Genomic DNA, 27,472 nt, shown 5'->3' on the forward strand with positions numbered 1-27,472 from the left:
GCCTTAATGCAAAACTTGAGAACACCAGAAAACTCCTGACTCTAGGGAACATTAATCAACAAAAGCTCACCAAAAGCCTTCATACTCACAATGAAACCAAGCTCTACCCAAGAGCCAGCAAGTTTCAGAGCAAGACATACCAAGCTAATTTTCCAGCAACACAAGAACATAATCCTAAGCATTAAAATATAGGCAGCCTAAAGTCACAACAAATCCATAGACACCTCAAAACTCATATTGGACACTTTATTGCACTCCAGAGAGAAGAGATCCAGCTCCACCCACCAGAACAGTGACACAAGCTTCCATAACCATGAAACATTGATAAGCCACTCGTCCAACCCCACTCACAGGAAGAAACATCCACAATAAAGAGGAACCACAAACTTCCAGCATACAGAAAGGACACCCCAAACACAGCAACCTAAACAAGATGAAAAGGCAGAGAAATATTCATTAGGTAGGAGCATGATAAATGCCCACCAAACCAAAAAGGAGGAGATAGGGAGTCTATCTGAAAAAGAATTCAGAATAATGATAGTAAAGATGATCCCAAATCTTGAAAACAAAATGGAATTACAGATAAATAGTCTGGAGACAATAACTGAGAAGATGCAAGAAATATTTAACAAGGACCTACAAGAAATAAAAGAGTCAATCAATAATGAATAATGCAATAACTGAGATCAAAAACACTCTAGAGGGAGCCAACAGTGGAATAACTCAGGCAGAAGATAGGATATGTGAGGTGGAAGAGAAAATGGTGGAAATAAATGAAGCAGAGAGGAAAAAAGAAAAAATATGAAAGAAATGACGACAACCTCAGAGACCTCTGGGACAATGTTAAACACCTCAACATTCAAATTACAGGAATCCCAAAAGAAGACAAAAAGAAAGGCCATGAGAGAATATTTGAGGAGATAATAGTTAAAAACTTCCCTAAAATGGGGAAGAAAATAGCCACTCAAGTTCAAGAAACCAAGAGAGTCCCAAACAGGATAAACCCAAGGCGAAACATCCCAAGACACAGATTAATCAAATTAACAAAGATCAAACACAAAGAACAAATATTAAAAGCAACAAGGGAAAAACAACAAATAACCCACAAGGGGATTCCTATAAGGATAACAGCTGATCTTTCAATAGAAACTCTTCAGGCCAGAAGGGAATGGCAAGACATACTTAAAGTGATGAAAGAGAAAAACATACAACCCAGATTACTGTACCCAGAAAGGATTTCATTCAGATATGAAGGAGAAATCAAACACTTTACAGACAAGCAAAAGCTGAGAGAATTCAGCACCACCAAACCAGCTCTTCAACAAATGCTAAAGGATCTTCCCTAGGCAGGAAACACAGAAAGGGTGTATAAACTCAAACCCAAAACAACAAAGTAAATGGCAACGGGATCATACTTATCAATAATCACTTTAAACGTAAATGGGTTGAATGCCCCAACCAAAAGACAAAGACTGGCTGAATGGATACAAAAACAAGACCCCTATATATGCTGTCTACAAGAGACCCACCTCAAAACAAGGGACACATACAGACTGAAAGTGAAGGGCTGGAAAAAGATATTTCATGCAAATGGAGACCAAAAGAAAGCAGGAGTAGCAATACTCATATCAGATAAAATAGACTTTAAAATAAAGGTTGTGGAAAGAGACAAAGAAGGGCACTACATAATGATCAAAGGATCAATCCAAGAAGAAGATATAACAATTATCAATATATATGCACCCAACGTAGAAGCACTGCAATATGTAAGGCAAATATTAACAAGTATGAAAGGTGAAATTAACAATAACACAATAATAGTGGAGACTTTAATACCCCACTCAAACCTATGGATAGAACAACTAAACAGAAAATTAACAAGAAAAGACAAATTTAATTGATACAATGGACCAGCTAGACCTAATTGATATCTATAGGACATTTCACCCCCAAACAATGAATTTCACCTTTTTCTCAAGTGCACACAGAACCTTCTCCAGGATAGATCACATCCTGGGCCACAAGTCTTGCCTTGGTAAATTCAAGAAATTTGAAATCATTCCAAGCATCTTTTCTGATCACAATGTGGTAAGATTAGATGTCAACTACAGGAAAAAAAAAACTATTAAAAATACAAACATATGGATGCTAAACACCCCACTTCAAAATAACCAACAAATCCCAGAAGAAATCAAAAAGGAAATCAAAATATGCATAGAAATGAATGAAAATGAAAACACAACAAACCCATACCTATGAGATTCAATAAAAGTGGTACTAAGGAGAAGATTCATAGCAATACAAGCTTACCTCAAGCAACAAGAGAAAAATCAAATAAATAATGTAACTCTACACATAAAGCAATGAGGAAAAGAAGAAAGAAAAAACCCCAGGGTTAGTAGAAGGAAATAAATCTTAAAAATTAGGGCAGAAATGAAAAAGAAACAAAGGAGGCCATAGCAAAAATCAACAAAGCTAAAAGCTGTTTTTTTGAGAAAACACCTCTAATAGCCAAAGAAGTCTTGAGAACAAATAATGGAACTGGAGGAATCAACCTGCCTGACTTCAGACTATACTACAAAGCTACAGTCATCGAGACAGAGTGGTACTGGCACAAAGACAGAAATATAGATCAATGGAACAAAATAGAAAGCCCAGAGATAAATCCATACACCTATGGACACCTCTTTGACAAAGGAGGCAAGAATATACAATGGAGAAAAGACAATCTCTTTAACAAGTGGTGCTGGGAAAACTGGTCAACCGCTTCTGAAAGAATGAAACTAGAACACTTTCTAATGCCATATACAAAAACAAATTCAAAATGGATTAAAGATCTAAATGTAAGACCAGAAACTATAAAATTCCTAGAGGAAAACATAGGCAAAACACTCTCTGACATAAATCACAGCAGGATCTTCTATGACCCACCTCCCAGAGTAATGGAAATAAAAGAAAAAATAAACGAATGGGACCTAATTATACTTAAAGCTTTTGTGCAATGAAGGAAACTATAAGCAGGGTGAAAAGACAGCCTTTGGAATGGGAGAAAATAATAGTAAATGAAGCAACTGACAAAGAATTAATGTCAAAAATATAGAAGCACTCCTGCAGCTCAATTCCAGAAAAATAAACGACCCAATCTAAAAATGGGCCAAAGAACTAAACAGACATTTCTCCAAAGAAGACAAACAGATGGCTAAGAAACACATTAAAAGGTGTTCAACATCACTCCTTATCAGAGAAATGCAAATCAAAACCACAATGAGGTACCATCTCACATCGGTCAGAATGGGTGCTATCAAAAGTCTATAAACAATAAATGCTGGAGAGGGTGCAGAGAAAAGGGAACCCTCTTACACTGTTGGTGGGAATGCAAACTAGTATAGCCACTATGGAGAACAGTGTGGAGATTCCTTAAAAAACAAAATAGAAATGCCTTATGACCCAGCAATCCCACTGCTGGGCATACACACCAAGGAAACCAAAATTGAAAAAGACACGTGTACCCCAACGTTCATTGCAGCACTGTTTACAATGACAAGGACATGGAAGCAACATAGATGTCCATCAGCAGACGAATGGATAAAAAAGTCGTAGTACATATACACAATGGAATATTACTCAGCTATTAAAAAGAATGCATTTGAATCAGTTCAAATGAGGTGGGTGAAACTGGAGCCTGTTATACAGACTGAAGTAAGTCAGAAAGAAAAACACCAAAACAGTATATTAATGCATATATATGGAATTTAGAAAGATAGTAACGATGACCCTATATGCGAGATAGCAAAAGAGACACAGATGTAAAATGGACTTTTGGACTCTATGGGAGAAGGCGAGGGTGAGATGATTTGAGAGAACAACATTAAAACTTGTTTATTATCTAAAACATGGTTATTATCATATGTGAAATAGATCACCAGTTCGATGCATGAGACAGGGTGCTAGGGCTGGTGCACTGGGATGACCCTGGGGGATGGGATGGGGAAGCAGGTGAGAGGGGGGTTCAGGATGGGGAACACATGTATACCCATGGCTGATTCATGTCAAATATGTGGCAAAAACCACTACAATGTTGTGAAGTAATTAGCCTCCAATTAAATTAATTTTAAAATGCAACACATCTAAAAAAAAAAAGCAGAGACATTACTTTGCCAACAGAGGTCCTTCTAGTCAAAGCTATGGTTTTTCCTGTTGTTATGTATGGGCATGAGAGTTTGAATATTAGGAAAGCTGAGTGCTGAAGAATTGATGCTTTTGAACTGTGGTGTTGAAGACTCTTGAGAGTCCCTTGGCCTGCAAGGATATCCAACCAGTCCATCCTAAATGAAATCAGTCCTGAATATTCATTGGAAGGACTGATGTTGAAATTGAAACTCCAATACTTTGGCCACCTGATGCCAAGAACTGACTCATTTGAAAAGACCCTGATGCTGGTAAAAACTGAAGGTGGGAAGAGAAGTGGACGACAGAGGATGAGAGTGTTGGATGGCATCACTGACTCAATGGACATGAGATTGTGTAAACTCTGGGAGTTCACGATGGACAGGGAGGCCTGGCATGCTGCAGTCCATGGAGTCAAAAAGAGTTGTACACGACTGAGTGACTGAACTGAACTGTGCCTCAGATCAAAAAAGAAAAAAAAAAAAAAGAGCTTCCTCCAAAAACGTAATAGACAGAAAAATGAGTGATGTAGAAATTTTGATGAGGTTTGAATCATTGTGGATTAAAAACTTGATCTTTTAATCAAGAGATCAGCAAGTGTCCATTGTTAAAAGAGGGGAAAGAAGGGATTATTTAAACTGTCGCTTAGTCACTAAGACACGTCCAACTCTTTTTGGACCACATGGACTGTAGCCGGCCAGGCTCCTCTGACTATGGGATTTCTCAGGTAAGAGTACTAGAGAGGGTTGCCATTTCCTTCTCCAGGGAAACTTCTCGACCCAGGCATGGACCCACGTCTTCTGCTTTGGCTGGCATATTCTTTACCACTGAGCCATCAGGGAAGCCCATTTAAACTATAGGTATCCCATAATCTAGTCAGCACTTGAAACCTTTCTCTTGCCAGATAATTCACCCTATATTTATATCAATGCCCAACTTACTGATGACTGACAAATTGGAGGATCATCATCAACATTAAAAAGATCATTAGGCATCACAGGCCAAATCCATTACAGTGAGACTAGGCCACCACACTTAAATGCAAGCAGGCACACCGAGGCTTCTGGGCAGGCAAAAGGCATCTGTGCCTTTTTCTCAGGAGAGTCCACTACAGTAACAGGGTTTAACCTTATCACATTTCACCAGTACTGCTGTCCAGAGACCTCCACGTACTGGAGAATCTAGAGTAAGCTGAGGAGTATCCTCATCATGCTGTGAGATTGGACATGAAATTTACCGTGGTGTACCCCAAGATAGAAGAGCGAAGAGTTGGTTTAGGTTGTGCACCTTATAGGGAGAACCCAGGAGTAGGTTGGGTCTTCCAGATTTCAATATTAACTACTTCATCCTCCAGGCCTTGCATTGCTAGGCTCAACAGTGCTAATCTGCTTTGACCCTACCTCTTACTCATTATAGTCTCTGCACCAGCAGGACGAAAAATTTAACTATGGGACAAATTTTCCTGAGGACATTGCTCAAGACAGTTCTGAATATGGAAGTCTCCAGGAAAAATTTTTAGAAGACATCCTCTTCCATAGTGTATTCTCTCAGGAATTTTCTGTCACCTATCAATCCAGCCATCCAATACACAGTGTTTAACACATGGTAAGTGCTAACTGCCATGCTTAGCACTGGGAGGGACTGAGGTGTATGTGTTTATTTTGGTACATACCGTGAGGTTCTGGTTTATGTTGCCATTTAGTAGATAGATACATAAGGTATTCATTTCAGCATTTTTCACTGAAGTGAACTGCCATTTCCCTTGTATCTCTGAAAACCTCCTTGATTTCCTACTAATATTAACAGAGGAACTTATTTATGTATACAAGGCTCTGCCCCTGGGCGTTTTATTCTGTTCTAGAGACCCTGTACAAGAATATTTAAATCACGGTGGCGTTAAACACGTTTTAATATCTGATAGGGCCAGTTTCTGCGCAGTGCACATTTTTTTTTTTTTTTCTCTTTCAGGAACGTGTTCGGGCCGGCGGGAGGGGGCGGGGTCGCGCCTCCTCCGCGGCTCTGGTTCCAGTGGAGCTTCACCGACGCAGAGATGGAAATCCCGAGGCTGCTCCCGGCTCGCGGGATACGACAAAGCGGCGGGGCTGGCAGCCCCGAGGGCGGCGGCCGGATCCGCGGAGGTCCTAACCTGCGGGCCGGTCAGGCCCCGGCGCGCCGCCTGCTGCTGCTCCGTGGCCCTCAAGATGGCGGGCCCGGGCGGCGGCGTGAGGAGGCCAGCGCGGCTTCTTCGTGCCCAGGCCCGGGCCTGAGCCCGTTGGCGCTGAGGCCGGATCACGCTAGCGGCTGTGGCAGCGGCGGCGGGAGCGGCGGCGATGACTTCTTCCTGGTGCTGCTGGACCCGGTGGGTGGAGACGTAGATACCGCGGGCGCTGGCCAGGCCACAGGGCCCGTGTGGAGGGAGGAGGCCGGGCTGGGCCCAAGGCTCCCGGGGGGCGAAAGCGGCGCGAACCCCGAGGGCCGCCCTGCGCTGGGCCCCAGCTGTCTTTCGGCTATCCCCGCCCCAGTCCCGGCCTTGGCCCCGATCCCCGCTCCAGGCCTGGGCCCTGCCACCGCCTTCGCAGGCACTGTCACCATTCACAACCAAAACCTACTGTTGAGCTTGGAGAACGGCGTCCTCACTCTAGCCACGCCCCCACCGCCCGCCTGGGCGCCTGGGGTCGCCCCTGCCCCGCAGCCCAGGGGTCTGATTGCCCCACAAGCTGGGATCCCTCACACCGCGCAGCCTGGAGACTGTCCCGAGCTGCCGCCTGACCTCCTGCTGGCAGAGCGGGCAGAACCTGCGCCTGCCCCAGCGCCCAAGGAGGAGGCAGAGGGCCCCGCGGCTGTTGAGAGCCCCCGCGGGCCGCCAGGCCCGGGCCAGGGCGTGTTGCTGTACCTGTGTCCTGAGGTGCAGTGCGGACAAACCTTCGCCAAGAAGCACCAGCTGAAGGTGCACCTGCTGACACACAGCAGCAGCCAGGGCCAGCGGCCCTTCAAGTGCCCCCTGGGTGGTTGCGGGTGGACCTTCACCACCTCCTACAAGCTCAAGAGGCATCTGCAGTCACACGACAAACTGAGGCCCTTTGGCTGCCCAGCAGAGGGCTGTGGCAAGAGCTTCACCACCGTGTATAACCTCAAAGCACACATGAAGGGCCATGAGCAGGAGAACTCATTCAAATGTGAGGTGTGTGAGGAGACCTTCCCCACGCAGGCCAAACTCAGCGCCCACCAACGCAGTCACTTCGAGCCTGAGAGGCCCTACAAGTGTGCGTTTTCCGGCTGCAAGAAGACATTTATCACAGTGAGTGCCCTGTTTTCCCATAACCGCGCCCACTTCAGGGAACAGGAACTCTTTTCCTGTTCCTTTCCTGGCTGCAGTAAACAGTATGACAAGGCTTGTAGGCTGAAAATTCACCTTCGGAGCCACACTGGTGAGAGACCATTCCTTTGTGACTTTGAGGGCTGTGGCTGGAACTTCACTAGCATGTCCAAACTCCTAAGGCACAAACGGAAGCACGACGACGACCGGAGGTTCATGTGCCCGGTGGAAGGGTGTGGGAAATCTTTCACAAGGGCTGAACATCTGAAAGGCCACAGCATAACCCACCTGGGCACGAAGCCTTTTGTGTGCCCAGTGGAAGGTTGCTGTGCCAGGTTCTCTGCTCGCAGTAGTCTCTACATTCACTCCAAGAAACACTTGCAGGATGTGGACACTTGGAAAAGCCGATGCCCAGTCGCCACTTGTAATAAACTCTTCACATCCAAGCACAGCATGAAGACCCACATGGCCAAAAGGCACAACCTGCGCCAGGATCTCTTAGCTCAGCTGGAAGCTGCAAATTCTCTACACCCAGCAGTGAACTTACCAGCCAGGGGCAGAGTGACCTCAGTGATGCTGAGCTTGTGTCTCTCTTGTCTGATGTGCCTGGTAATAGTTCTGCTGCAGTACTGGACACGGCATTGGTGAACTCTGGCATCTTGACTATTGATGTGGCTTCTGTGAACTCCACTCTGGCAGGAAACCTCCCTGCTAATAATAATAATTCCTTAGGGCAGGCAGTGGACCCTCAGGCCTTGATGGCCACCAGTGACCTTCCTCAAAGTTTGGATACCTCACTCTTCTTTGGAACGACAGCAGCAGGTTTTCAGCAGGGTCCCTTAGATATGGATGATGTCTCAAGTCTAAGTGCGGGGCCGTTGGCATCTCTGAGCTCTTTGGCTGTCAAAAACTCGAGTCAAGAGCCCCAGGCTTTGATCCCTAGCAGTAAGCTAACAGTAGACACAGATGCTCTGACTCCTTCAAGCACCCTTTGTGAAAACAGTGTCTCAGAACTACTGCCACCAACCAAAACGGAATGGAATGTACATCCTGACTCTGACTTCTTTGCACAGGAGGAAGAAACCCAGTTTGGATTCTCCAACCCAGCAGGAAACCATGGGTCTCAGAAAGAAACAGATCTTATCACAGTGACTGGCAGCTCATTTTTGGTATGAACTAAATTCTGTTCATTCCTGCCACATGGCTTACTTTTATTGATGACACTCAGTTTTGGGAATATTCTGGACTGAATGCTTAAATACAGTCATTTCTTATAGGTCTGAAGGAAAACAGAGCCCTGGGCTGCAAGTTTGGAGATTTAAATCCTGATCTTGAGTCTGGAACTTGCGGGTTGTGTGACCTTGAACAAGTCACTTATCCTATCTGAGCCTTAATTTCCTTATTTATAAGATGAGGTGGTTTGAATAGATTGTTCATGTGGTCATTTTAGCTCTATTTTCTTGAGTTTGTGCTCTTTCTTGAAAATTGTAGGACCTTTTACAATGATTAACAATTGCATATGCTGCTAATGTAAGGAAAAGTGCACTGAGAGTTAATGATCTGAATACATAGAACTGGTGTTTAACTTTAAAATTGTAGTGGAAACTTTTTGCAGTGCCAAAATCTCTAAAATCTAGTGGTAGTGCTTAAAAAAGAAAGCTGAAAGTCTGGGTTAGCTCTTTTTACATTTTTATCTTTCTAGCCTCTTTTTTTTTTTTTTTTTGATGGAAGGCTGTGTTGGCGAAAGTGCCAAGTGTTTGATATGACTCAGAGTCAGAAATATTGACTTTGTGGTGTTGAAAAAGTGGCCTTAAATAAGTCATTTTCTCTTACTAACCCTATTTCCCTAGGTGTCGTGACTTCATTGTAATTTACACATACCTGATGCATTGTAGTCTTCCTTTTCTATCCTATTAGTTAGGTTTGGAGGGAAAATGTTTTGTACTTTGGCATGCTTTAGTGAAATATTATGACCTTTTCTGCCCTCTCATTCCCTTCTTCAAAGAGAAACAATTTGCATAATTTAACATCATGCTTGTGCAGGCAATAATGCTTGATGCAGGTTAACAAACAGAAAAGGGAATCTCTGTCTCCTACAGATTAAGGAATTTTTACCACACAGTTCTGTGACTTTGCCAACCTGTTCATTAGACCAGGACAGTGTCTTTGCTCTGCCTTCAAAGCTGTCTTGTAGAGTGATGGGAAAGCCTGTGGTGCCAAGAAAATCTGGAAATGGACCAGAGTAAGATTTTCTTCCCTCTGTGCTCCAGAGAGTTCATTGTTTGCCTTCTTCCAGAGTTGGAATGAGAGATTTACTTTGCATTTTGAGTAAATATTATCTGTCTTATCTGAACATAGAATTTTATAGTTTATGTAGCACTTTCACAACTGTTATATTTGATTCTCACAATATTTTGAGATAATTGTGGTAAAGTTGCAACTATAAGTCATATTAATATTTACTTAACTCATGTCTGTGTGTGTGTGTGTGTGCATGTGTGTGTATGTATGTATGTATGCACATCAACTTTCATTCTACTCTTCAGAGTTTCATGGTAACTTTTGTTTATAACCACTTGTTCTGTTCCATCGTAATTGATGTCTGTTATCTTCTGCCAGCTCTACTCCCTCTCTATTCTCTCATATGTGCATTACATTCCTTGCCATGATCTCTGTTTTTTTGAATTAGGTAAGTTTTTTTCATGGTCACCATCTCTTAACCATTCAGGACATGGCCCATTTTTCAGTCCCAGTATTTACTGCAAGTCTGAATTAAGAAATTATTTTCTGGAATTAGAGGTCAGAGTGTTTGTATATGAATCAAATAATAATGGGCATATTTTATGTAAGGTTTTAGTGAGACATGTAGTTTTTTATTTTTCTAATTTTTTACTATGTAATTCTGCTAGCAAACACTATTGCTCTGAAGCATTCTAATCCAGTACTGTTTGTATGTATGTTTGTCGATAACAATTATTGTAGCACTTTGGCAGTGCACTTTATAATTTGCCATCTTGAAATGCATCTGTGCTGTCTAATTTTTAAATTGGTTGTACTCATTCAGTGAAAAAGCAAAAAGTATACATCAATTTGTAATCCAAAGAAATGGTCAGAGTGTAATTGTTTTTAACCGTTTAACAGTTCTCCCTCAGCACTTTCAAAAAATTTAAGCCCATTTTAGAAATGTGTTGTCATCACTTAAGTCCAAGAGGAAGGTCTTAAGCATCTGTTAATATATATAACCATAAAGATATTTTAAAATCCTGTCATTTTGTTTCTTTTATCCCTCATTAAAAATGATCTTAAAATATGCTTTTGTTATATTCTGTTGCATTGTCAAAGGACAGGCTCTATTTTTCTTGAAGATAAAAATCTTGTATTTATGGGCCTACATGGTTTCTTTCAGTCAATTTGTTGAAAAGATTTCTCAATCAATACCTTTTTTCCAAACTGACGGTGAAAATAGCATGAAACTATAGTCAGAAGTACCACTACAAGCATAATGGTTATATTTTTGTTAGTGTTGGCATAAATTTGCCATTCAGAAGAAAACAGTGGGGTATGATTTAATATTATCTCATTTGTTTTTTGTGCTTTTTCAGTCTTTGATTTATTAAAATTTTGTCAATTGAAATCCTGGCAGGGTGATCACCATGAGTTGAAATACTTTTATCTTGACATTTTTACCTTGATCTCACTATAATATTACATAATTGAAAGGCTTGAGTAATAGAAGTGAAACTTGATAGAATATAAGGGTCATTTTTCTCTGGATCAAATACTTCATATTCCTATCCAGGAAAAATAGAAGGGTATTTATGACTATTCCTTGATTCCAGATAAAGCATTGATTAATTCCCTGTTTGTGAATATCCATAATCCCTTTGTAATTACTGATATCAAACAGATCCACTTGATGATTTGGTAATAAAACCTAATTTGGTTGCAGCTAACTCAAACTATTGATAACAGTGATGACTGAAATATAAGACTGAGCTGAAATTTATGTAATTCATGGTTCTGAACTAAAGATTTGCTTAACAATTTTTTAGAAAGTGAAATATGTTATGAATATTTAGAAAACAGGTTATCAAGCACTTTGGCAGAACACAACTATATATTAAAAGCAAAACACTTATTACAAATGAATTTTTTATATTTTTCAAATCTAAGTTGATTTGGTAACATTATAAGCTTATTGTATATTTCATGCTAATTTATTGCCTATATACAAAATACAAGATAGAAAAGTACTAGAGATTCAGATAAGAGGAATAAAATGTGAGCTACTTCTTAATTTTGGAGAGGAAATGCAAATTTACATTAAATATTTCACATCAAACCAATATCAGCAAGTGTGTTTTCAGACATTAAATTAATGGCTTGGAGGAAAGGAGGAGCAATAGCTATGCTTTAATGTATGGTTAGATTTAATTACATAGATAAGAAAATAGATAAATTCCAGTCAGGAAAAAAAAGCACAAGAAAAGAATTTGAAATGCGATTGGCCACAAAACACTTGGAAAGACAACTAGCTCAAATGCAGGATGCATGTTTGATAAGTGGTAGGTCTTAGGATTAGACTGCAAATATGGAACCAATCTCTGAAGAACTATGGAAACGAGTCACACTGGATAGGACTTATTCTGGATATGTTTAAGAGTCAGTGAAAATATTAATATTTAAGAAGAGAAGTTAAATGATGAATATATAGAAAGTTTAATATAGTAGACATGTACAATGTGAATTTGGTTAGGGGAAATAGGAAAATCATTTAGTACGTTACTGTAATAATTTCAGGATTCTGTGATGAAGGCTTGGATTGGGGTTGTGGCAGAAAAGGACAGATTGGAGATGTTTCTAAATTGGAGAGACATATTACTTGGTGGCTCACTGAATATATGAGACATCTATGAGAGAACAGAAGATCAGAAATGATGCTTTAAGGATTTTTTTTGAAAACTAAAACTTACATTTCATTAACATAAGCAAAACGTTGGGTATTGACTGTTTTCAGAAATATATACTGAAAGAAAATTAATTTAGGGCATGTTTAATTCATTGAGAAGTGAAGAATCAGTTAAACCCTGAATGAACTATACATATTGTGAGTTATACACACTATTATACAGGGGCTATTTCATATCTCTTGGCTCCTTCATATAGTCTCAGATTTATATTCAATGTCTGTACATTGGTTTGCCTTTGAGTATTAATATCTGCAGTCATCTTCAACTTCATATAACACCCTCCCACAATACTCTGCATCAAAATGTGCTATGTTACCTTGTCTGACAATTTTTTCTTACAATTCTCTTCCCTACAATGGATATTCAACAGATGTTTTATGTAGTACTTAGTAATATAATAAATCACTTCTCCAGAATTGAGAGGTGCTGTGTAGTCATTACTTTCAATAGTTCCTCAATATAAACTCTGCTAGATTGAATTTTACCTATATTTTTCTCATATTAGAAGAGATAGGACCAGAAATGTCCAAAACTAACTTCCATGTGATCCTCAGGGCTCCTTATTCATGATTCCCTCTGTGACTAACAATGTGGTGTAGGAACTAAGTCACAGGGATCACATCCTCTCTTACTTATATCCTGGCATATCTTCACATTTTTTTTTTTTTTGGTTACCCTTACCACTAATGGTGATAACTCAGATGGAATGGAGTCCAAAGAAAAAGTGAGAGAACAAAAAAGTAGCATAAATAATTACATAGCAATTATATTTTGTTTGATGGTGAATTTTGCCATCTGATGTCCTGTCATCAACAGAACACTTCATTTCATTATTCTTTTCTGCTAACATTTCAGTCAGTTCAGTTCAGTCACTCAGTCATGTCCGACTCTTTGTGACTCTGTGTACTGCAGTATGCCAGGTTTCCCTGTCCACCACCAAGTCCTGGAGCTTGCTCAAACTCATGTCCATCGAGTTGGTGATGCCATTCAACTATCTCATCCTCTGTTGTCCCCTTCTCCTCCTTCCTTCAGTCTTTCCCAGCATCAGGGTCTTTTCTAAGGAGTCAGGTCTCCACATCAGATGGGCAAATTACTGGAGCTTGAGCTTCAGCATCAGTCCTTCCAATGAACATTCAGGGCTGATTTCTTTTCAATTGACTGGCTTGATCTCCTTGCAGTCCAAGGGACTCTCAAAAGTCTTCGCCAACACCACGGTTCAAAAGCATCAATTCTTAGGCACTCAGCTTGCTTCATATTCCGACACTCACGTCCATACATGACTACTGGAAAAACCATAGCTTTGAGTAGATGGACCTTTGTTGGCAAAGTAATGTCGCTGCTTTTTAATATGCTGTCTAGGTTAGTCATAGCTTTTCTTCCAAGGAGCAAGCCTCTTAATTTTATGGCTGCAGTCACCATCTGCAGTGATTTTGGAGCCCAAGAAAATAAAGTCTGTCATTGTTTCCATTGTTTCCTCCATCTATTTGCCATGAAATGATGGTACTGAATGCCATGATCTTAGTTTTTCGAATGTTGAGTTTTAAGCCATCTTTTTCACTCTCCTCTTTCCCTTTCATCAAGTGGCTCTTTAGTTCCTCTTCACTCTCTGCCATAAGGGTGGTGTCATCTGCATATATGAGGTTATTGATATTTCTCCTGGCAATCCTGATTCCAGCTTGCACTTCATCTAGCCTGGCATTTCACATGATGTACTCTGCATATAAGTTAAATAGACAGGGTGACAATATACAGCCTTGATGTACTCCTTTCCCAATTTGGAACCAGTCTGTTGTTCCATGTCCAGTTCTAACTGCTGCTTCCTGACCTGCATACAGATTTCTCAGGAGGCAGGTCAGGTGGTCTGGTATTCCCATCTCTTGAAGAATTTTCCGCAGTTTGTTGTGATCCACACATTCAAAGGTTTTGGTGTATGTCCAACTGTTTACGACTCCTAGGACTATATAGTCCACGAAATTCTCCAGGCAAGAATACTGCAGGGGATCCCCTGGAGAAGGGAATGGCAATCCACTGCAGTATTCTTGCCTGGAGAATTCCATGGACAGACCATGGGGTCACAAAGAGTTGGACGCAACTGAGTGACTAACACTTTCATCTTTGTTATAGCTTTTCTTCCAAGAAGCAAGGTAACATTTATGGGCCTGAAAAAACACTTGGCCTACAGAAAACCATTCACTATTTTAAACAAAGCAAGACAGTGATTTTAAGAGCACTAATGAAGTGTGAATCCCTTAGGAATATCTCTTTCTGTTATCAGCTTTTTAAGAAATGGATAATTATTGAGTGCTTACTCTGTGTGAGACACTATAAAGTTTAAAACAAAAGCTTGCATGCATGCTAAGTTGTTTTAGTCGTGTCTGACTTTGTGAACCTATGGACTGTAGCCTGCCAGGCTCCTCTATCCATGTGATTCTCCAGGCAAGAGTACAAGAGTGGGTTGCCATGCTGTCCTCCAGGGGATCTTCCTAACCCATGGATTGAACTTGTGTCTCTTACATCTCTTGCATTGGCAGGTGGGTTATTTAAAAATTCATTCAAACAAACATTTTTGAGCACATATTTGACAATCTGTTCTTATGCTCACAAACATTATTATATAAGTAAAGAAAACTCAAGCAATGAAAAATAATATATAGTCAAGTTCTAAATGGTTATAGTTTAGAATGATAAAAATTTAAATAGCAGCTGTCATTCTTAGAGTATGGAGTAAAAATTGTGATAAAAAATTCAATACACAGATTATCAAAGGTACTTCAAAAAACTGTAAGATTCTAAACTTTAATTTGAGATACAGCAATTAGATTAAACTATCCTAAATTAAAATTTAAACAAAATTTTGAGTGGTACTTAAATAATCATAGCAGAATCCTTTGGCAAATACATTTTAAATTATGCTTTATTTTTATTTATTCTATACTGGAATCCTGAATGTAGAATTATATATAAAACTGATCTTCTGGAAATCATATAAAATAAATGTCATTTTCAAAGCAAAAACTATAGATAATAGTACTAAGATAAGTGAAATTTCTTAACACAGTTGGAAAGGGGAACAAAGTCCACCATAGCAAAACATGACTCTTTAGTGACAAGCAACACTGTGTTTTCGAGATGAAAAACAATTACAAATGGTAGAAAAAACAAAGACATTTCAGCTCTAGGCATTCTCCCTGTGGAATGAAGCCAAAAAATTATTAATCTTTAGCAGGCTCTATTTCCTTTTCTTGTTTACCTGATACAATGCAAGGATAACTGTAGTATGAAACAACATTATGCTGGATGTGGAAGAAGGAAGCTGGTTACCTATCTGTTTGTGGGGAATTAGCCAAAACAGAGAGCTGAAGTGGAAATTACTCGGGCAATGACTCAGTGAATAGAGTAAAAGTTCATTCCAGGATAGTTCCAATTTTAGATTGTGTACTGCTAGACAGATATTTTTTCCTCTTGATTCATGTTGGAATTAATTAATACCAAATATAGCATTTGGTGTTTCTAAGGAAATGCAACATTTTTTACTCCCTTAAAGTCACCTTATGTTCCTGTGCTCCTTGGAGTTTATGATTATTACTTTATTCTTAATTATCAATAATAGAAATAAAAACTGTTATCAGATGCCATGACATACTAATAGAATAAAGGGGATGTCATATTTATTATTTTTGCCTCACCAGAAGGTTGATTAAGTAAAACTTGTTTTTCTATTTTTTTTTCTTCCAAGATTCACTTTCCCATGGTTATGTCATTGTTTATGTACTTAGAAAGCAATAGGACTTTGGAGCATTGTGAAAATATTAATGTCTTTGCAATTATAACTTAGTAATTTGGCTACCTTGAAAATGGAGAAACCTAGGCCAGATGTAAAACTACTTCCCTGGTGAGGGCGTAAGGAAAGGAATGAAGGACAAATTCACTGGGAAGAAAAGAAATTCCTTTCTGTTATTAAATCAGACTTTGTTTTTATCAATCCTTGTGATTAATCTTATATATTTTACAGCATATTATAGTATGCTTTCAGAAGACTCTATATACAGGATTGAGTCTTTCTTAAAATGAGACTAAAAATTTGGTGACTTTTAATATATTTAATTTTTATTGAATTAAAATTGGGATACAATATAATGTTTCAAGTGTACAACATAGGGATTTAACAATTTTTTTTTTACTTTTAATTAGTTCAGTTCAGTTCAGTCGCACAGTCGTGTCCAACTCTTTGTGACCCCATGAACTGTGGCATGCCAGGACTCCTTGTCCATCACCAACTCCTGGAGTCCACCCAAACCCATGTCCATTTAGTCGGTGATGCCATCGTACCATCTCATCCTCTGTTGTCCACTTCGCCTCCTGCCCTAGATCATTACCAGCATCAGGGTCTTTTCAAATGAGTCAGCTCTTCGCATGAGGTGGCCAAAGTATTGGAGTTTCAGCTTCAACATAAGTTCTACCGGTGAACACCCAGGACTGATCTCCTTTAGGATAGACTGGTTGCATCTCCTTGCAGTCCAAGGGAATCTCAAGAGTCTTCTCCAACACCACAGTTCAAAAGCATCAATTCTTCCATGCTCAGCTTTCATTATAGTACAACTCTCACATCCATACATGACCACCGGAAAAAGCATAGCCTTGACTAGACAGACCTTTGTTAAAAAAAAAGTAATGTCTCTGCTTTTTAATATGCTATCTAGGTTGGTCATAACTTTCCTTCCAAGGAGCAAGCATCTTTTAGTTTCATGGCTGCAATCACCATCCGCAGTGATTTTGGAGCCCAGGAAAATAAAGTCAGCTACTGTTTCCACTGTTTCCCCATCTATTTCCCATGAAGTGATGGGACCGGATGCCATGATCTTAGTTTTCTGAATGTTGAGCTTTAAGCCAACTTTTTTGCTCTCCTCTTTTACTTTTTATCAAGAGTGATAGTTCTTCATCACTTTCTGCCATAAGGGTGGTGTCATCTGCACATCTGAGGTTATTGATATTTCTCCCGGCAATCTTGATTCCAGCCTGTGCTTCCTCCAGCCCAGCATTTCTCATGATGTACTCTGCATATAAGTTAAATTAGCAGGGTGACAATAAATAGCCTTGATGTACTCCTTTTCCTATTTGGAACCAGTCTATCGTTCCATGTCCAATTCTAACTTGCTTCCTGACCTGCATATAGGTTTCTCAAGAGGCAGGTCAGGTGGTCTGGTATTTATATCTCTTTCAGGATTTTCCACAGTTTATGGTGATCCACACAGTCAGAGGCTTTGGCATAGTCAATAAAGCAGAAATAGATGTTTTTCTGGAATTCTCTTGCTTTTTTGATGATCCAGGGGATGTTGGCAATTTGATCTCTGGTTCCTCTGCCTTTTCTAAAACCAGCTTGAACATTTGGAAATTCACGGTTCACGTATTGCTGAAGCCTGGCTTGGAGAATTTTAAGCTTTACTTTACTAGTGTGTGAGATGAGTGCAATTGTGCAGTAGTTTGAGCATTCTTTGGCATTGCCTTTCTTAGGGATTGGAATGAAAACTGACCTTTTCCAGTCCTGTGGCCACTGCTGAGTTTTCCAAATTTGCTGGCATCTGGAGTGCAGCACTTTCACAGCATCATCTTTCAGGATTTGAAAGAGCTCAACTGGAATTCCATCACCTCCACTAGCTTTGTTCGTAGTGATGCCTCCTAAGGCCCACTTGACTTCACATTCCAGGATGTCTGGCTCTAGGTGAGTGATCAAACCATAGTGACTATCTTGGTCATGAAGATCTTTTTTTGTACAGTTCTTTTGTGTATTCTTGCCACCTCTTCTTAGTATCTTCTGCTTCTATTAGGTCCCTACCATTTCTGTCCTTTATTTAGCCCATCTTTGAGTGAAATGTTCCCTTGGTATCTCTAATTTTCTTGAAGAGATCTCTAATCTTTCCCGTTCTATTGTTTTCCTCTATTTCTTTGCATTGATCACTGAAGGAGGCTTTCTTATCTCTTCTTGATATTCTTTGGAACTCTGCATTCAAATGGGTATATCTTTTCTCCTTTGCTTTTCACTTCCCTTCTTTTCACAGCTATTTGTAAGGCCTCCTCAGACAGCCATTTTGCTTTTTTGTATTTCTTTTTCTTGGGGATGGTCTTGATTCCTGTCTCCTGTACAATGTCATGAACCTCTATCCATAGTTCATTGTTTTCTTTTTAATTTATTTTTTATTGAAGTATAATTGCTTTGCAGATTTTGGTTGTTTTCTGTCAAACCTCAACATGAATCAGCCATAGGTAAACATATATAATTTCCATTTTGAACCTCTTTCCCATCTCCCTCCCCAACCCACCCCTCTAGATTGATACAGAAACCCTTTTTGAGTTTCCTGAGCCATACAGCAAATTCCAGTTGGCTATCTATTTTACATAAGATAATGTAAGTATGCAGATGACACCACCTGTATGGCAGAAAGTGAAGAGGAACTAAAAGCCTCTTGATGAAAGTGAAAGAGGAGTGTGAAAAAGTTGGCTTAAAGCTCAACATTCAGAAAACTAAGGTCATGGCATCTGGTCCCATCACTTCATGGGAAATAGATGGGGAAAGAGTAGAAACAGTGTCAGACTTGATTTTTTTGGGCTCCAAAATCACTGCAGATGGTGATTGCAGCCATGAAATTAAAATATGCCTTCTCCTTGGAAGGAAAGTTATGACCAACCTAGATAGCATATCAAAAGCAGAGACATTACTTTGCCGACTAAGGTCCGTCTAGTCAAGGCTATGGTTTCCCCAGTGGTCATGCATGGATGTGAGAGTTGGACTGTGAAGAAAGCTGAGTGCTGAAGAATCGATGCTTTTGAACTGTGGTGTTGGAGCAGACTCTTGAAAGTCCCTTGGACTGCAAGGAGTCCAACCAGTCCATTCTAAAGGAGATCAATCCTGGGTGTTCATTGGAGGGACTGATGCTGAAGCTGCAACTCCAGTACTTTGGCCACCTCATGTGAAGAGTTGACCCATTGGAAAAGGCTCTGATGGTGGGAGGGATTGGGGGCAGGAGGAGAAGGGGATGACAGAGCATCAGATGGCTCGCTGGAATCACTGATTTGATGGACATGAGTTTGAGTAAACTCCGGGTATTTGATGGACAGGGTGGCCTGGCGTGCTGTGATTCATGGGGTTGTAAAAAGTTGGACATGACTGAGTGACTGAACTGAACTGAACCGAACTGAATGTAAGTTTCCATGTTACTCTTTCCATACATCTCACCCTATCCTCCCCTCTTCCCATGTCCATAAGTCTATTCTCCATGGCTGTCACTCCACTGCTGCCCTGTAAATAAGTTCTTTAGTACCATTCTTCTAGATTCTGTATATATGTGGTAGAATATAATATTTATCTATCTCTTTCTCACTCACTTCACTCTGTATAATAGGTTCTAGGTTCACCCACCTCATCGGAACTGATTTAAATGCATTCCTTTTTATGGCTTAGTAATATTCCATTGTGTATATGTATCACAACTTCTGTATCCATTCATCTGTTGATGGATATCTAGGTTGCTTCCATGTTCTAGCTATTGTAAATAGTGCTGCTATGAACAATGGGATACATGTGTCTTTTTCAATTTTGGTTTCCTTAGCTTATATGCCTAGGAGTGGGATTGCTGGGTCATATAGTGATTTTATTTCTGGTCTTTTAATGAATCTCCATACTGTCTTCCAAAGTAGCTGTATCAATTTACATTAATCAACAGTGCAAGAGTGTTTCCTTTTCTCCACACCCTCTCCAGCATTTATTGTATGTAGAATTTTTGATGATGGCCATTCTGACTGGTGTGAGATATCTCATTGTAGTTTTGATTTGCATTTCTCTAATAATGAGTGATGTTGAGCATCTTTTCATGTGTTTGTTAGCTATATATATGTCTTCTTTGGAGAAATGTCTGTTTAGGTCTTTTCCCCGCTTTTTGATTGGGTTGTTTGTTTTTCTGGCATTGAATTGTATGAGTTGCTTGTATATTTTTAAAATTAATCCTTTGTCATTTGTTTCATTTGCTATTATTTTCATCCATTCTAAGGGTTTACTTTTTCACCTGGCTTATAGTTTCCTTCTTTGTGCAGAAACTTTTAAGTTTAATCAGGTCCCACTTGTTTACTTTTGTTTTTATTTCCGTTACTCTAGGAGGCAGGTAATAGAGGTCTTGCTTTGATTTATGTCATCGAGTGTTCTGTCTATGTTTTCCTCTAGGAGTTTTATAGTTTCTGGTCTTACATTTAGGTCTTTATTTTGAGTTTATCTTTGTGTATGGTGTTAGAAGTGTTCTAATTTCATTCTTTTACATGTAGCTATCAAGTTTTCCCAGCACTATTTTTTGAAGAGGCTGTCTTTGCCCCTTTGTATACTCTTGTCTCCTTTGTAAAAAATAAGTTACCCATAGGTGCATGGGTTTATTTCTGGACTTTCTATTTTGTTCCATTGGTTTATAATTCTGTGTTTGTGCCGGTACCATACTGTCTTGATGACTGTAGCTTTGTAATATAATCTGAAGTCATGAAGGTTGATTCCCTCAGCTCCATTCTTCTTTCTCAAGACTGCTTTGCCTATTTGGGGTCTTCTGTGTTTCCTTATGAATAGTGATTTTTTTTTTTTTTGGTTTAGTTCTGTCAAAAATGTCATTGGTAATTTGATAGGGATCACATTGAATCTGCAGATTGCATTTGGTAGTAGACTCATTTTCAGAATATTGATTCTTCCTACCCAGGAACATGGAATATCCCTCCATCTGTTTTCTTTTGTCTTTTTAGGGAAGTTTATTCCTACAGATTTAATTCTTTCGTTGCAATGGTGAATGGGATTGATTCCTTAATTTCTCTTTCTGATTTTCCATTTTTGGTATATAGAAAAGCAAGTGATTTCTCTGTATTGATTCTCTGCAAGTGATTGTCTGTATCCTGAAACTTTGCTAAATTCACTGATTATCTCTAGTAATTTTCTGGTGGTGTCTTTAGGGTTTTCTATGTAGAACATCATGTCATCTGCAAACAGTGAGAGCTTTACTTTTCTTTTCTGATCTGTATTCCTTTTATTTACTTTTCTTCTCTGATTGCTATAGCTAGGACTCCCATAACTATGTTGAATAATAGTGGTGAAAGTGGATACCCTTGTATTGTTCCTGATCTTCGGGGGGATTCTTTCAGTTTTTCACCATTGAGAATAATGTTTGCTTTAGGCTTATCATATATGGCCTTTTCTATGTTGAGGTAGGTTTCTTCTGTGCCCATTTTTTGGAAGAGTTTTAATCATAAATGGATGCTGAATTTTGTCAAAGGATTTTTCTGCATCTGTTGAGATTGTCATATGATTTTTCCTCTTTCAATTTGTTAACATGGTGTGTCACATTGATTAATTTGCATATATTGAAGAATCCTTGCGTTCCTAGAATAAATGCAGTTTGATCATGCAGTATGAATTTTTTGATGTGTTGCTGAATTCTGTTTGCTAAAATTTTGTTGAGGATTTTTGCATCTATGTTCATCAGTTATATTGACCTGCTGTAGTTTTCTTTTTTGTGTTGTCTTTGGTTTTGGTATCAGGGTGATGGTGGCCTCAAGGAATGAGTTTGGAAGTGTTCCTCTGCAATTTTTTGAAAGGGTTTTGAAGGATAGACATTAACTCTTCTCTAAATGTTTGATAGAATTCTGTGAAAGCATCTCAGTGCTTGTAATCAGGTTGTTCATCATTTCTATTTATTCCTGACTTAGTCTTGGAAGATTGAACTTTTCTAAGAATCTGTCCATTTCATCCAGGTCATCTATTTGATTGCCATATAGTTGTTCAGATTAATCTCTTATAATTCTTTATATTTCTGCATTTTCTGTTGTAACTTTTACTTTTTCATTTCTAATTTTGATTTGATTCTTCTCTCTTTTGTTCTTGATGAGTCTGGATAAAGGTTTGTCAATTTTATCTTCTCAAAGAACCAGCTTTTAGTTTTATTAATCTTTAATATCGCTTCTTTCATGTCTTTTTCATTAATTTCTGCTCATATCTTTATGAGTTCTTTCCTTCTACTAATTTTTTTTTCTTCTTTTTCCAGTTGCCTTAGATGTAAAATTAGGTTGTCTATTTGATGTTTTTCTTGTTTCTTGAGGTAAGATTGTATTGCAATAAACTTCCCTCTTAGAACTGCTTTTGCTGCATCCCATAGGTTTTGAGTTGTTGTGTTCTCATTGTCATTTGTTTCTAGAAATTTTTTGATTTATCTTTTGACTTCTTCAGTAACCTGTTGGTTGTTTAGAAATGCATTGTTTAATCTCCATGTGTTTCTTACAGGTTTTTGTTATAATTGATGTCTAGTCTCATAGCATTGTGGTTGGAGAAGATTCTTGGTATTATTTCAACTTAAATTACTGAGGGTTGCCTTGTGACCCAAGATGTGGTCTATCCTGGAGGATGTTCCATGTGCACTTGAGAAGAAGGTGTATTCTTCTGCATTTCGCTGGAATGTCCTCAAGATATCAATGAGATCCATCTCATCTAATGTATCATTTAAGACTTGTATTTCCTTATTAAATTTTCTGTTTTGATGATCTGTCCATTGGTGTGAGTGGGGTGTTAAAGTCTCCTACTATGATTGTGTTACTGTCAGTTTCTCCTTTTATGTCTGTTAGTGTTTGTGTAAATGTATTGAGGTGCTCCTATGTTAGGTGCATAGATATTTACAATTGTTATGTCTTTCTAATGGATTGATCTCTTGATCATTATGTAGTGTCCTTCTTTATCTCTTGTAATCTTCTTTATTTTAACGTCTTTTTTGTCTGATGTGAGGATTGCTACTCTAGCTTTCTTTTGCTTCCCATTTGCCTGGAATATATTTTTCCATCCTCTTACTTTCAGTCTATATGTGTCTTGAGGTCTGAAGTGGGTTTCTTGTAGACTGCATATATATGGGTCTTGTTTTTGGATCCATTCAGCCAGTCTGTGTCTTTGCTTGGAGCATTTAATCTATTTACATTTTAAGTAATTGTTGATATGTATGTTCCTATTGCCATTTTCTTAATTTAGGGGGGTTGATTCTGTAGATCTTTTTTCTTGTTTTATATTTCTTGAGTATATAAGTCCATTTAACATTTGTTGTAAAGCTGGCTTGGTGGTACTGAATTATCTTGACTTTTGCTTGTCTGAAAAGCTTTTTATTTCTCCATCAGTTTTGAATGAGATCCTTGCCAGGCAAAGTAATCTTGGTTGTAGATTTTTCCCTTTCAGTACTTTAACTGTATCCTGCCATTCCCTTCTGGCCTGCAGAGTTTCTGCTGAAAGAACAGCTGTTAAATGTATGGGGATTACCTTGTATGTTACTTGTTGCTTTTCCCTTGCTGCTTTTAATATTTTCTTTGTGTTTAGTCTTTGTTAGTTTGATTAGTATGTTTCTTGTCGAGTTTCTCCTTGGGTTTATCCTGTATGAGATTTTTTGCACATCTTAGATTTTATTGACTATTTCCTTTTCGACGTTGGGGAAATTTTCAACTATAATCTCTTCAAAAATTTTCTCATACCCTTTCTTTTTCTCTTCTTCTGGGACCCCTATAATTTGAACATTTGTGTGTTTGATATTGTCCCAGGGGTCTCTGATACTATTCTCAGTTCTTTTCATTCTTTTTATTTTAATCTGGTCTTCAGCAGTTATTTACACCATTTTATCTTCCAGCTCACTGATTCTCTCTTTGACTTCAGATATTCTGCTATTGATTCCTTCCACAGTATTTTTCATTTCAGTAATTGTGCTGTTTGTCTCTGTATGTTTGTTCTTTAATTCTTCTAGTTCTTTGTTAATTGATTCTTGCATTTTCTCCATTTTGTTTTCAAGGTTTTTGATCATCTTTACAATCATCATTCTGAGTTATTTTCCAGGTAGTTTGCCTATTTTCTCTTCATTTATGGACTTCTGTGTTTCTAGTTGTTCCTGCATTTGTGTAGTAATGCTCTGCCTTTTCATTATTACTTAAAAAAAAAAAACTTATTGTGTTTGAGGTCTCCTTTTCCCAGGCTTCAAGGTTGAATTCTTTCTTCCTTTTCATTTCTTCCCTTTTAAGGTTGGTCTGGTGGTTTGTTTAAGCTTCGTATAGGGTGAGATTTGTGCTGAGTATTTTTTGTTGTTTTTGTTTGTTTTTCCTCTGATGGGCAAGGCTGAGTGAGGTGTTAATGCTGCCTGCTGATCATTTGATTTGTATATTTGTTTTGTTTATTGTTTAGATGAGGCATTCTGCCCAGGATGCTACTGGTGATTGAGTGATGCTGAGTCTTGTATTCAAGTGTTTTCCTTTGTGTGAGTTCTCACTATTTGATAGTCCCAGGGTTAGTTCTTTGATAGAATAGGGTCTTGGAGTCAGTGTTCCCACTCCAAAGGCTCAGGGCTTGATCTCTGGTCAGGAACAAAGATTCCACAAGTGGTTTCTTATGTCATTAAGTGATATTGAAACAAATGTCCAAAAATGAGAAAACAAAGATGAACCCCAGACAAATGGCAGTTGCAAAATCAGGCATATAATTAAAGTAATGGAATATGCACTTATACATATACACCCATGAAGAAAGTCAAAACAATCCAACAAAAATAAAGTACAGTAGATTGACCCTACCCACAAAGGAAATAAAAAATTATATTTACAAGTTAAAAACAAAACTAACTAAAGCACAACTGGAAAACAAAACTAACAAATATGTTAAGAGGAAAGGAAAGAAAGAAAAGAAAGAAGGAATAGATATGTAAAGTTAAGTAGAGGTAGATGAAGAAGATTTATATACATTAATGATTAACTCAAGGGGCAAAGACCAATAGGAAAGGCAAACAAAGGAATAAATGTAGAAAAATATAATAGGTTTAAAAAATTAAAAATTGAAATTATAAAAAAGAGAAAAAAGGAAAAAGGATAGAAGAAAGAAAAAAAAGGAAAAAAAAAACTCCACTGAACTGCAAAATGCCAATGTAGAGGTTTATAACAACAATAAAAATTGTGACTGAATATATACAAATACATATGCACCCGTAAGGAAAATCAAAACAGTCCAACAAAAGTAAAGTACAATAGACTGACCTGGCAAACAAAGGAAACCAAAAATTATTTCTACCAGTTAAGAACAAAACTAATTAAAGCACAAACTGGAAAACAAAACTAAAGCAAGATGCCAATTGGGGAATAAAGCAATGAAAATAAAACTAACAAATATTCTAAGAGGAAAGGAAAGAAAGAAAAGAAAGAAAGAATACATATACAAAGTTAAATAGAGGCATATAAAGCAGATTTATATACATTAAAGATTAACTTCAAGGGGAAAGTACGGTAGGAAATGCAAATAGGAATAAATGCAAAAAATGATAGTAAGTTAAAAAAATTAAATATTAAAATTTTAAAAAGAGGGAAAAAAAGGAAAAACTTCACAGAACTGCAAAAGCCCAATGTAGAAGCAGAGGTTTATAACAACAATAAAAAATGTGACTGAGAAAGGAAAAGCTCAAAAGCTTAATTAGATTTCATAGTGTCGATAAAATTGCAACTACAGTGGGGAGAGGGGTGGGGAGAGGGGAAGAAAAGAAAAGAAAAACAAAATCTAACAGAATCTACAGAGCAAGTGAAAACATAAGACTAATAAAAGTTTTTCTTGTGTCACTGCTGTCAGAGTCCTTTCCCTCGCTGGGAGTAACAGCACACCTCCCCTCGCTAGGATGCCCTCCAGCACTGTATTGATCTCTAGACCTACTGTGGGGGCAGCTCAGCTGGTCCTACTCCTGTGTGTTCTTGCCTCCAATGTCCACAGCTATCAGAACTAGTGTGTTTTCTTTTGTGGGGGCTCTCAATATCTTTTTGTATATTCCATACACACAGAGTCTGCCTAGTTGATCATGTGGATTTAATCTGCAGCTTGTACAGCTGGTGGGAAGGTTTTGGGTCTTCTTCCTTCACCACACTACCCCAGGTTTCAATTGTGGTTTTATTTTCACCTCTGCATGTGGGTCATCCACTGGGGTTTGCTCCTGGGGCTGCCCTGGAGGACTTGGGTTTGCCCCTGTGCGGGCCGTGTGTGGAGGTGAGGCAGCTGCTTGGGTCGCAGGGCTTCTGGCAGCACCAGGTACTCAGGGGAGTTGGTGGCTAGGCAGCAGGAAATATAGTGCTCTAGAAGGGTATGGCAACTAGTATTGGATAATATGCTCCAGTATTCTTGACTTGAGAGCCCCCCTGACAGAGTAGCCTGGCAGGCCACAGTCTACAGGGTCACAAGGAGTTGGACACAACCAAAGCTACCCTGAACACATAGCCTCAAGGCTCTTTTTGCCTGTGGCAGCTCTGCTTCAGTGAGAGCTTAGCATGTATGTGGCATAGCTGCTTGGCTTGCAGGGACCCTGAACTGCTTCTGCTGGAGGAGTTATGGCCCTATCAGAGTCTTTTTTCAAGCCTCCTATAGCTGGTGATCAGAAAGGCTCTTTGGCCAGTCTTTCTCCATAGCTCTGCCTGTTCAGGAGCTTAGAGGGCTCCCTTGCCTGGGGTCCTTCTCTGTTGTTTGGCGCATCAGGCACTTAAAGTAGCACCCTGGTTTGGGTCCTATTCTGTAGTTCAGTGCTTCAGGCATTTGATGGGCCAGCCTCTCTATTGTTAAGCTGCCTGATGTGATGCTGGTGTGTGGGTGAGAGGCTATGGTGATGGCTCCACCCCCTATGCGTGACTCAGCTGTACTGCCTTGCTTCAATGACTGCCTGGCTTTCTTCTATAGGCATTTCCCACCACAGTCTCCTCCCTCACACCCTCTCAATCTGTCTCTCCGCAGTCAACATCAGCCCTTGCCCTGGGATTGCTCCACAGTCCCTAAACTTCAGCTCCCAGCCGCTGCACCTTCTAGGGGACCTGTGCACCCCTGTCCAAGGTATGTATGACTGAGTCAAGGACTGTCTGATTCTCATTCCATTTAGGCTGCCACAGATCAGCTGTTTCACTCTCACCCTTAAATGTTTCTCCTCTGACTCAGACAGTTTCCCCTCTGTGGGGATGGGACCCCTGCTTC

At 39.2% G+C, this 27,472-nt stretch overlaps 1 protein-coding gene across 1 annotated transcript; it reads left to right on the top strand.

Moving 5' to 3' along the window:
• The first annotated feature begins 6,188 nt into the window (after nucleotides 1–6,188).
• LOC101108987 (zinc finger X-linked protein ZXDB) lies at nucleotides 6,189–12,869 on the top strand. The gene is given in 2 exon segments (XM_027963367.3): nucleotides 6,189–8,006; nucleotides 8,009–12,869. Coding segments are annotated over 2 exon segments (2,439 nt in total). The 5' UTR covers nucleotides 6,189–6,217; the 3' UTR covers nucleotides 8,659–12,869.
• Nucleotides 12,870–27,472: the final 14,603 nt, after the last annotated feature.

Source organism: Ovis aries, chromosome X (assembly GCF_016772045.2).
Source record: "Ovis aries strain OAR_USU_Benz2616 breed Rambouillet chromosome X, ARS-UI_Ramb_v3.0, whole genome shotgun sequence".
In the NCBI taxonomy this organism is placed as follows: Eukaryota; Metazoa; Chordata; class Mammalia; order Artiodactyla; family Bovidae; genus Ovis; species Ovis aries.